This window comes from Liolophura sinensis, chromosome 6 (assembly GCF_032854445.1).
Source record: "Liolophura sinensis isolate JHLJ2023 chromosome 6, CUHK_Ljap_v2, whole genome shotgun sequence".
In the NCBI taxonomy this organism is placed as follows: Eukaryota; Metazoa; Mollusca; class Polyplacophora; order Chitonida; family Chitonidae; genus Liolophura; species Liolophura sinensis.
In genome coordinates, this window is record NC_088300.1 from 63,893,670 (window position 1) to 63,905,526 (window position 11,857).

The 11,857-nt window shown below is 37.8% G+C and overlaps 1 protein-coding gene across 2 annotated transcripts; it reads left to right on the forward strand.

Annotated features, from left to right (window-relative positions):
- Positions 1-867: 867 nt before the first annotated feature.
- LOC135467727 (heparanase-like) lies at positions 868-11,583 on the forward strand. Of its 2 annotated transcripts, none has more exons than XM_064745550.1 (10): positions 868-1,339; positions 3,529-3,677; positions 4,214-4,384; positions 4,570-4,768; positions 5,215-5,262; positions 5,569-5,772; positions 6,778-6,892; positions 7,836-7,954; positions 8,616-8,759; positions 9,218-11,583. In XM_064745550.1, the coding sequence occupies exons 1-10, from the start codon at positions 1,083-1,085 to the stop codon at positions 9,375-9,377; spliced, it is 1,566 nt and encodes a 521-aa protein (XP_064601620.1). In that variant the 5' UTR covers positions 868-1,082; the 3' UTR covers positions 9,378-11,583. The 2 variants fall into 2 exon arrangements, with proteins under 2 accessions (XP_064601620.1, XP_064601621.1); XM_064745551.1 differs by having other exon boundaries at positions 4,220-4,384.
- The last annotated feature ends 274 nt before the right edge of the window (positions 11,584-11,857 follow it).

The following is an 11,857-nucleotide window of genomic DNA, read 5'->3' on the forward strand; positions in this document are numbered from 1 at the left end:
ATGAGGTGTATACAAAAGTGTGCTGTCTCCACTAAAATATTAAGCCAAAGATACCAGACATGATGCTCTCGCCAGTCACATGATACCGACACTGGGTCAACCAGTCCTGCTTCCTTGCTCTAACCTCTTAGCGCTGATTGAGCTCCAAGTCAGGCAGCAACAAGTACCATTTTTAAAATCTTCGGAGTGACTCGACCGGGGTTTGATCCCAGATCCGATGAACTAATACACAAATATGTATGTTATAAGTTTATTTGTATTTTGACATATCTGTAGATCACCAGTATATTACCGGTACTATAGTACCTTGTGTTAAAATATTGCAGTTTCTCCAAAATAAGAGATGCATCTATGCCAACGCTTGCATAACGCGTATCTGTAACGTGAAGTATTGTTTCCTTCCTGACAAAAACAGACACACTGACGTTGTCATCATTTACAACTGTACTTCTCTTATAATCGACACTTTTGCTTCTCAACTTAATTGGAAATGATCGGTACGTTTCAAATTCTGCTGCAGAGCAATCCCGATAAGACAGGATGGCCATCGCAAGAAACCCAAAGCTCAGAACCAACGCAATGGGCCGTTGGTTGCATTCCACATCATCCTTCCAAAACTGAGACATTCTGATCCCGTCACAATGATCAAATTTAATATTGTTCACGTTGTTGTTGCAGTGAATTGGGCTTCACATGGTACTCTGTTTTTAGTGTGACATCTGAAGATGCTGCGAAGATTCAGTTCAGTCTGGAATTTAATATACACTGAAATCTGCATCTCATGTTCTATCAATGTTTGCCGCTTCCGACATCCAACAGCCGACAGGTGACGTCCGCTTTGCCGTCACGTGACAGCCATGTGAGTTGCCAAACCGAAAGCGTTGGACGGCAAAAGACGATCTTGACCGCAGTTTAAATCATCTTGGGATAGTTTGTGAATTAGTCATATATTTAAATGCCTTTTTGAAAATACAGCGAAAAGTTATAACTCACTCAAGCGCACGTCCAGCGTTTTCATGAAAAGTATATGATGTGCCTGAATCTCAACTGATGCCGTCAGACAACAACAACAGCATTGCAAAATGATGCTGTCCTGGCGGTGTGATAATGCTGTTCATGCTTCATGTTGCCTACGGGTGACCCTATGTTTAGCCGTTCTTTTATTTTTCGTTATTATTCTGACGACCTTACAGAACTGTTTTGTGATAGATGCCGGAACACTGTCGGTATCTGCTACCGTAAACAAGAAAAGAGTCCTCCACGTCATCGACGACCGATACGCCAGCGTCGGCATCGACGCATCCCTCGTTCAAGAGAAATTTAAGAACTTTGACACGAGGTACAGTCTACACCACTGTTTATTGAAATAATAATTATTGTATTTAGAAATTCATAAAAGTCCGAATCTGTTACCAGGCTAGTCTAAAAAAAACTAGTACCAGTACATTTATTTATTTGTTTATTTATTTGATTGTAGTTTTATGCCGTACGCAAGAATATTTCACTTATACGACGGCAGGTTGCTGACAGGCCTTCCCACATACAGACGGAGAGGAAGCCAGCCTGACACTGGTACATGAATAAGTTCTTGTTACATTTCACTTCTTTTTCTCCACATATATTCAATTTCACAACAAACAGGGGCCTCCGTGGCTCAGTCGGTTAGCGCGCTAGCACAGCGTAATGACCCAGGAGCCTCTCACCAATGCGGTCGCTGTGAGTTCAAGTCCAGCTCATGCTGGCTTTCTCTGCGGCCGTAAGTGGGAAGGTCTTCCAGCAACCTGCGGATGGTCGTGGGTTTCCCCCGGGCTGTGCCCGGTTTCCACCCACCATATAATGCTGGCCGCCGTCGTATAAGTGAAATATTCTTGAGTACGGCGTAAAACACCAATCAAAAAAAAAAAAAAATTTCACAACAAGGCTCAGACACAAAGCTACAGCTGTTATAACTCCCTATGCCAGGCAAATAATTCATTGCACATGTACATTGCAAGAACAAATTAGTTAGCCTAGCCTATGTATGTCCAAGGTGTTTTGTTTTCAAAATATCTTACTATTTATTCATAGTTTCTTGTATTGAGGCTCTTTGTAAGGAGAAGGAGGAGATAAATAATGAACTTTGAGATGAACGGAAGAAATGCTGATTTTTGCACATTTCTAAAGTTTTATGTACTGTAGGGCTCTGAAAGTATCATATTTGAAGATTAGACAGCTTGTGTGTCTAAGCAATGGGAAGTTTTGACCTCTAACTCTTATGTCGTTAAATTTAAAAACAATCCAACTGTATCATGTGAATTGGGAAAAGTGTTAGGGAACTTACAGCCAATTCATGACATCAATTTACCGATCAACTTGTCTCACTCGGTTTCAGGGGCACAAATGACACCTCTCAATTGGAACTTCTTAAGTTTTATCAAATGTTCTGCTCTTAAATCTTCTCCATCGTTCATCTACTCTAAACTACTTTTTGTGAAACTTTTTCAGATGTCCATCTAAGGGTATGGTAAATGTATTCAAACATAGTTGCCTAACTTTTTTGACAGGTCACACGATACAATTTTTTTTTTACCTTTAAAGGAGAAGAAACCTTTAAAGGAGAAGAAAATTTAAATATCAATCAAATACCATTGAAAAGAGTATGCATTTCCTCGCAGGTGCATGCCAAAAAAAGAAAATTCTAATATGTACCTCAAGTTGATATATTATAAATTAAGTCAGCGTCAAAATCCGCTGTGGGCAACTCCATTTTGCCTAAGAACTAGTCCTGAAGTCTTCTGTGTTAGGAGGAGAATTGCCATTGGAAACCACCAAAGTGCAGTTCGTACATTTCCGGAAGAACTCCTCTTCCCAGAAGGTAGTTGACAGTATAGGTCGTTTTCCATTTGACGATCGGGAAACCGGAATGTTGGACATAGGTTACGAGTTTACACAAACAAACCGGCAGTTTTAACGACTCTCATTGGCTGAGAGGCAACACACCCCCAGCATAAATTACAAGGTGTTAAAGATGTAGGATGCAATGGACCCAGAGATTTATGCCAGCTTTGCCTTTTTCAGGCTTTCCGTGTATGGCAAGGAAAAATTGCAAAATAATGCAACAGGCACCACCAGATATCAAAAAAAATGTGCTGTTTTCAGCCTATAGTGTCATGTTTTTAAGTTTTCTTCTCCTTTAACAATCAGAAAGTTTAAACTCCTATATTGAAAGACAAACATATTAACAGCAACACCATGATCCCTCCCTACAATTTATATCATGGTACATAGGATAAGTGATACCAATACAATTCATATTGAAAGCTTTTGTCACTGTTAATACAGAAACCTACTATAGATAGTGCCTTTAACACTGCATGTTCTCAGAAATCTGACAGTTTTTGAGCTTGCGAAAGATTTCACGTAAAGTAAGATAAATTTTTTGTCATCGTACTACATGTATTGATCGCCATGATATGGCTGAAAAATTGCCGATGTGGCCTAAAGCCATAGTCATTCATTCATACATGTATTGGTTTCTGTTGCTTTCAGTTCAGTAAAGTTGCTGACATTGTCACAGTCTTTAGGTCCATGTTATGTGAGGGTTGGAGGAACAGCTGAGGATTTACTGGTATTTGATGACAAGCTACTTGACAAAGATTCCCCATTCAGAAAGCCTCAGCATGTTTTTGTAATGACAGGTGTGTGAATTTCATATTTAGACATCAGAGCCCAGTTGTTCAAAACTGTTTTAAGACTAAGTACTAAATTTAAGTTTAAGCCAAGCATTCAGGTTTGTACATAGCCCAAAAATAATTATGTAAGGGTATATTAAATATGAACTAAATCTACTGCTCTTAAACTTTGACTTTGGACATCTGCATTGGCTGCTGAATTTGGCTGAAATATGACTTCATACTGGTATTAGCTAATACACTTTCGAACAGCTGGGCCCAGTATATTAAGACATTTCCATGTTCAAGTACTGTCTGGTTTATTCAAAGAATGAATATGTATATCAATGCTGCCCTACATGTATTTATATTGGACATTAATTCATGTATGAATTTGAGGCCTTCATTAGTTCATGCAAGTGTAGCACCAATAACTAAAGTCTGTTAGTATGCTGTGGAATTTTCTGCAGTTTTGAAAATTTGTAATGTTTGTGAAACATAGCATCTAAGGTCACCCTAATAAAATTGTGAATGTGATGTCATACTTTTGGGATGTGGTTTAGTTGCAGACTGGGACAAAATCAACAAATTTGTGTCTGATGTTGGTTGGCACCTTGTGTTTGGACTGAACCTGTTGTTACGAAATGGCTCCTCATGGGATCCGTCTAATGCTGAGGCACTGATGAAATACTCTGACCAGAAAGGATATCAAATGCATTTGGAGTTGGGAAATGGTAGGAAATCTTAGATGCCATTAATGTTTTTTAGGCCAAAAGTTTTTGCTTAAAATATTGTGTTCACAGTGCTGTATGTGATGCTGAGTTTTTACCTTGTAAGACTTGAAGTCTTGATTAATAATTAATAATAGTCTTATTTGTCTTCTTTTTTTTTTTTTTTAATTTTATGGTCTTATTTTCAGAACCCAATTCATTTAAACATGTCTTTCAAAAGACTGTGGATCCAAGCCAATCAGCAAAAGACTTCCATGTGCTTAGAAATTTGATGCAAACATTTTCAACTTTTAAGTCAAGCCTTCTGATTGGTCCAGACGTGACACGGCCAATAAAAACAAGCGATGAGGATGAACTGACTACCAGCAGTAAGGATTACCTAAGACGGTTAGAGACAGTTAATAGGTCTTTTATCTGTTGGGGGTTATTGAGGTTAGTTTGCATCACAGTTAAACATGGCCGGCATTGTGAAGTTACAAGAAGACTACCTTACAGAAAAAGATTATGTATGCATGAAGTTAGCACCAGGATGAAGACCATTGAAAATTGCATCTGAATACTTTAATTCTATTCAGTCATTTTCTTTTTTTTCTTTTTGTGTTGAAAATGTAGTTGAATGTTTGAATGGTAACGTGAACCATATTGACAACGTATATCACCTATAGTATCACCAATAAAAAGACTATTTGAATGAGGTAAAATACCTGTTTTAAGACTAGACCTGTCATTGGCGATATACCAAGATATCAATATGGCCTATAAAACCCATCCCACAACTTTCATATTTATGCTGTATTTGAATTTAATAGTAATGCATTTGTGTGTCTCTACAGATTCCTGAAGACAGGCAGCCCTTACGTGGATGTTGTAACATTTCATCAGTGAGTCAGTTCTGTTTGAATGTGTGCAATTTGCTAATGACTTCTGTTTTGACGTTCTTACAATTATTATTATTGTTGTTGTTGTAAACTAAAATATTAACACGTTCCTGGAACTGATTGACAGCTATAAATGAAAGGATCATTCTGGTAACTTCATGTGTGAGCGAATACAGCATAAGTGCATAATGAATACAGATACAGGATTTCTTGGTTTGGTATCAATGATCCAATGCCTGATATCCTTATTTTATTGTGAAATACTGTAAGAGAAATATCTCCATTGAGTGTTTATTTTTTCTTTTTCAGTTACTATGTGAGGAGCCAGACAGCCACAGCTAGTGACTTCAGAAATCCTGCAATATTGGACAGTCTACAGGGGCAGATAACTCTGGCTCAATCAATCATTAACTCGACTTCACCTGGTGGTAAACGTCTCTGGCTTGGGGAGGCAGGCTCATCATCAGGAGGAGGGGCTCCCCTTCTCTCCAACAGATATATAGCAGGCTTCATGTAAGCAAGAGCCATATACTGATCAACCTGTATATCTGATTGTACTGATGTCCAATGTACCCTTATTCTTCAACCTTTTCAACCACCTCTGTAAACAATATTTTGAAGCATTCTAACGGAACCATGGAGTGCGGAGAAATAATTTAAACTCTATATCTTTGATGACACAAATAAATCATATTAGTTATTTTCATAATAATTGCATGCATAATTTCCACTATAAAAAAACACACTTAAGTGGTTGTAAAGGTTAAAGATTTATAGTATTATTTGATATGATGAGAATCAACATGAAGTGAAATGCCCTCGTCATGATGTAGAGTTGGTAAGGAAATTGTACCCAATGAGTGTCAACCTTTTTTGTGATTTTCATTAGGTTTACTTCTTGAAATTGTACATGTAGAGTACAATGGAAAAAATATATAGTGAAAAATTCATGGTAATTTTGTGACAGGGATTTTTGGGAAAGTTACAGCTCATGGCATGATTTATGTAAAAGGTTATGAAAAACTGATTTATGAAATATCATAACAGTACATGCATAGGCTTCTAATAAGATACAAACAAGTAGGAAAGTAACTTCAAGAAAAGTTTCTTAACTGATAGTTTTGATTTGGATGATGAGTACATGTATCAAAACTAGTAAAGAACTGAAAATAACATATACTCTTTTGCTTATATTTTGTCTGTCTTGGAAATGGCATAACGTTAATGTCAAATGCTGATAATTATTAGTGTGTTATTTTGCATTTGAATTCCTCCTCTCTTTTTTTGATATTAGTTGGTTACTTTTTAATGGTACATCTTCATATGTTCTGTTCTGCAGCTGGTTTCCTCTCCAGAATGCCTGCACAGTATCCATTGAATGACCGTGTGTTTCCTCCTGGCTCTGCCCAGTTTCCTATCAGGATAATTGTGGCTGTTGTTGTATAAGAAACATTCTTGTGTCTGAAGTAAAACACATATGAAATAAATCAGTCAATGGTCCGTTTTTTTTTCTTGCAGGTGGCTGGACAGATTGGGATTGTCAGCAGTCAGTGGGGTAGATGTGGTGATCAGACAGTCTTTCTACAAGGGCAACTATGCAATGATAGACTGTCTGGACTATACACCTTTCCCGGTAAGTAGTCTGACCTCCAGTACAACTGGGGGAACTATGCAATGATAGACCGTCTGGACTATACACCTTTCCCGGTAAGTAGTCTGACCTCCAGTACAACTGGGGGAACTATGCAATGATAGACCGTCTGGACTATACACCTTTCCCGGTAAGTAGTCTGACCTCCAGTACAACGAGGGGAACTATGCAATGATAGACCGTCAGGACTATACACCTTTCCCAGTAAGTAGTCTGACCTCCAGTACGACTGGGGGAACTATGCAATGATAGACCGCCTGGACTATACGCCTTTCCCAGTAAGTAGTCTGACCTCCAGTACAAGTGGGGGAACTATGCAATGATAGACCATCTGGACTATACGCCTTTCCCAGTAAGTAGTCTGACCTCCAGTACAAGTGGGGGAACTATGCAATGATAGACCATCTGGACTATACACCATTCCCAGTAAGTAGTCTGATCTCTTGTGCAACTGGGGGAACTATGGAATGATAGACCTTGTGGACTTTACACTGTTCCCAGTAAGTAGTCTTTTCTATGATGTTGGCTAGCTCTCTCGCTGAAGGTTGGGTTTGCCAGGTGCTTGCTGAAGGACAGTAATCTATTTCAGTTACAAAATAGTTTCCTCCACCAATAAATATGCATGACATCCATTACTGTAATTCTTAATCAACCGTATTGCATGTTTGTAAGCTTCTGATATATTCTTCGTTTAACAGCGCAGTGCATTGACCTCACCAAAGTGGTCACTGTGAGTTCAAGTTCATATTATGCTGGCTTCTTCTCTGAAGGTCTGCCGGCATCTTGTGGATGGTAGTGGGTTTCCCTAGCGTACTGCCCGGTTTCCTCCCAGCATAATGCAGGCCGCTGTACGTCGCAAACACCAGTAAAATAAATAGATAAATAAGTCCATGCACAGCCATTAAATATAAGGCTTTATTTGTAGGACTATTGGTTGACATTACTGTACAAGAGACTTGTGGGTACACGAGTCCTTGAAGTGACTAGAAGCTCATTGGATAATCACCTCCGAGTGTATGGTCATTGTACACGCACAGGGGACAGGTAAGATGTTTTCATCCAAACACTGCACTATTGTTAAAACAACAAAGGCTGTGCACAAGAACAGGTAAACGTTATGTAATCAACAGTGTAAACCTGAAATCTTTATTTCACTATGAAAAAAAATACATTCATAATGTTAACAATGATCAGATGAGTTTGGTTTGAGAGCAAACAGTCATTTTACAGCCTAGCTGACCAAAAAATTGTTCAAGTACAGGATTTGTGCTCCTGCCTATCTTTAAACAAAGTGGCCTCCATTTCCTTGTATGCCTTTTCTAAAACTAACACTGTATGGTGTTAATAGTCTACGTTTTTCCCCAAGCTGGACAGCATCGTGAATGACAGTGCTTAAGATTACTGCCTCTGTCACATTGACATGTCACACCAAGCCATCAAATAATAACTAAATTTTCAACTAGTGGCAGTAAAAGAAATACATAAATGATTAAAGGAATGATTGAGGTTTAATGCTGCATTGGCAACTGAATATTTTATCAGTATTATGCAGGCAAATGATTTAATGAAACACACTCAAGACATAATTAAACATGAGTTAAAAACAGGAGAATTATAACACTAAATATACATGTACTTGTGTTTCACTCATGTTGGGTTTTTGACAGCCAGTTAAGAAATTTAACATAACTGTTACGTTTTCCAGGTCCAAGTACCATGCAGGGGCAGTAACTCTGTACATCCTGAACTTGTGGGCTGTAGATGTGGAAGTGAAACTTCCCCAGTTCAGTGAGACTGATCTCCATCTGTATCTCCTCACACCAGATGGACCTTCAGGTTTACATTCCAGGTACAATTGCCAAATGAAGAGCTATTCTCCCAGATGTGGGGCCTAGTTTCATGGCATAAATGCCTGCCGAAAGAGGGTTTAAACATTTATCACAACATTTACAAGGCATTATTGACGTTTTTTTAACAGATTATAATTTTAGACATGAAATCAATTAAGTAGTTATACTGTTGAATCAGCTGAGTATGTGGAAGTTGTGGAGATGGATCTTTTCTGTAAATAAAAGTGTACAGATTATTTTATTTCTGTTTTTTTTTTCTTCTTCAATTTGTTTTTAATTTTTTATATTTTTTTTTATTTCAAGGTGTTAACAGCCTCAGTTTATATTGCTGACATATGCCATTTGTTTGTAAATTCTTATATTGAGCTTTTCAAGTGGGGGAGAATTACAGCTCCAGTCCCTTTTCTTATGTAAACTGTTGTAAAACTGTTTCCATGATGTTTATCTGGTATTTCAGAAACGTGAGACTGAATGGACAGGTACTGGAGATGCTCAGTGACAGTGAACTACCCAGGTTAGAGCCTCAGACGTGGCCTGCTGGAAATCCTGTACACATGGAAGCCTTGACATTTGGTTTTGTGGTTATACCTGATGCAAATGTAACTGTTTGCATGTGACATGTCATCATGAATTGTAGAATGTATGCATTGATGCTAAATGTTCAGTGGCATTTACTGATAAGGGTGGTGAAGTTTGCTTAGTTTTGATGGTGCTTTGCCTACTTTGATAGTAAGCCATTAGATGCTTCTCTCTGGCTTTAACTCCATGTTGGTATTTCACAGCTTACTGTATAAAAATATTCAGCCACCTTGTTGTTTTTGTTTATTGTGAAAATTATCTTTTACCCTAATTCACCTTTTACCTTCCACCTTTTCAACCACCACTACTACAGATATTTTGAAATATTCTGAGAGAACTACAGGGTGTAGAGAAATAATCTGCACAGGTTTGTGAAGCTTGCATCTTTAGTGACAAAAAGAAATCATTTTTGGTGCCATTTTCATAATAATTGTATGCATAAATTCCACTTAATAAGATGCTTTATTGGTTGAAAAGGTTAAAGATTTACAGTATTAAACAGATATCTGTGTTGTTGACCGGCCCTGATAGCTAAGCTGGTAGAGTGTCGGCTTTGGGGTGCAGTAGATCCAGGGTCAGTCCTGGATCAGGTCACACCTAAAATCTTAAATGAGGAAGTTGAAGCTTCTTTGCTTGGCATTCAGCATTAAGGGGATAGTGCAACAACTGATTGACCCGTATCAGTAGAATGCCTCTTGTGGGGTGGCTTCCTTACCTTTGTTAAGTTGTTTCAGTGAAGCAGCAATAGATAAAAGAGCAGTGGACAGGGACAGTTTTGCAACAGGGAGGCACATGACACGCACTCTAAGGACCCCGTCGTCTTCATATGACTGAAAAATTGTTAAGTACAACCTTAAGCACCAAGCACTCACTTAATCTGTGTTGTTGATAATTGATTGTCATTCATTACTGGATCATGGCCTAGGTTAAGGGGCTCATTGGGTTTCTCCTGGAAAAAGCTGATGGTTTTTGCCAGGTGCTCTAGTTTCCTCCACCCATAAACCTGACAGCTGTTTTACAAATTTATTTTTAGAGCATTAAACACCAATCAAATATACATATAAATAAATCATTCATCTGTGAGTGTTCAGAAAACTTAGATTTAATTTGCCAGTGTATCAGCTGTATAAATTAACATTCATATAGTTTTTTTCTTTTGTGATATTGTGGTTTGAGCATATTTGTTTTGTGCATTTAGAGAAGTAGAAAGAAAAAAAAATGACTCCACAAAATAGTTTTCCAGTCCATGCAAGGATGAGAGCTTTTTATACATTATGTATGCTCTTTGAGAAATATAACCTAATCATTTTCGGATTTATTATAGAATATTTGTTCTAAGTTGTGTAAAGCTTTCATTTGTTTACACATTTATTTTCCATGCATTTTGTGTATAATAACCAACTACATGTTACATAAAATTATTCTGGGGCCTCCGTGGCTCAGTTGGTTAGCGTGCTAGTGCAGCGTAATGACCCAGGAGTCTCACACCAATGCGGTCGCTGTGAGTTCAAGTCCAGCTCATGCTGGCTTCCTCTCCGGCTGTGCATGGGAAGGTCTGCCAGCAACCTGCGGATGGACATGGGTTCCCCCGGGCTGTGCCCGGTTTCCTCCCACCATGATGCTGGCCGCCGTCGTATAAGTGAAGTATTCTTGAGTATGGCGTAAAACACCAATCAAATAAATAAATAAATAAATAACATTATTCTGATGTTTGTAAATATTTTGTAAATTGCATGTTTTTGGTAAACTTTTACTCTCATTTCTAATACTGAATCTCAGGTTTTTGGACATACTGTAATCTTATGAAGTGAATGAAAAAAAAAATACCACTACTAATAACTGACTGAGTTAGCCTACTTATCTATGTACTGTTTAGCATAAATTGCCATGGTCACACCCATGCCTTGTTGTCTTGGTGATATCTATATAATGTGCATATTGTGCAAGTGAGATAAGTCATATACAGGCTTACAAAACTTGGCGGGATCTTACCTTTTGACTAGATAAGGTTGTGTATTCAGGTCTGTGACAAAAATTATCATAAAATGCTTGGCATGTTTTGGCTGCTGGAACAGAGATATTAGTAATGAGGAATGTCGTGTATTATGTCTAATCTTCACTTGCATATACATGTATACCCAGTAATCACAGATTTTATACATGATATCTCCTCATTAATATGATATTGCAGACATATTTTGTACAAAGGTATGTATTTTTGTCTTGTTACATATACATCTAATAATAGACAAAATAAAACTTAAAAATTATTGCTTGTACAAAGTGCCTATGGCTTTATTATTTAATAATTCCTCATCTGATGAGAATGCTACAGATAGTAATTCTGCCTGTATACACAGTCTTGAATGGAGTAAGGGAGAACTGAGCAAGCCTAATAACTTCCCTGATTAATTCCTTATTTCCTTAATGAGCTGTTAGGTGAAAATTTTGGTTGAATTCATTGTTTGATATAAACTAATGCCTCAATATATACTTGAAAGCATTGACATTCATTTGG

What these genes read in the sequence shown, in the direction of transcription:
- LOC135467727 (XM_064745550.1), top strand. Translation starts at nt 1,083, where the DNA reads ATGATGCTGTCCTGGCGGTGTGATAATGCTGTTCATGCTTCATGTTGC. An exon ending in TTTAAGAACTTTGACACGAG is followed by an intron (nt 1,340 to 3,528) that starts GTACAGTCTACA and finishes TGTTGCTTTCAG; the next exon opens with TTCAGTAAAGTTGCTGACAT. An exon ending in AGTAAGGATTACCTAAGACG is followed by an intron (nt 4,769 to 5,214) that starts GTTAGAGACAGT and finishes GTGTCTCTACAG; the next exon opens with ATTCCTGAAGACAGGCAGCC.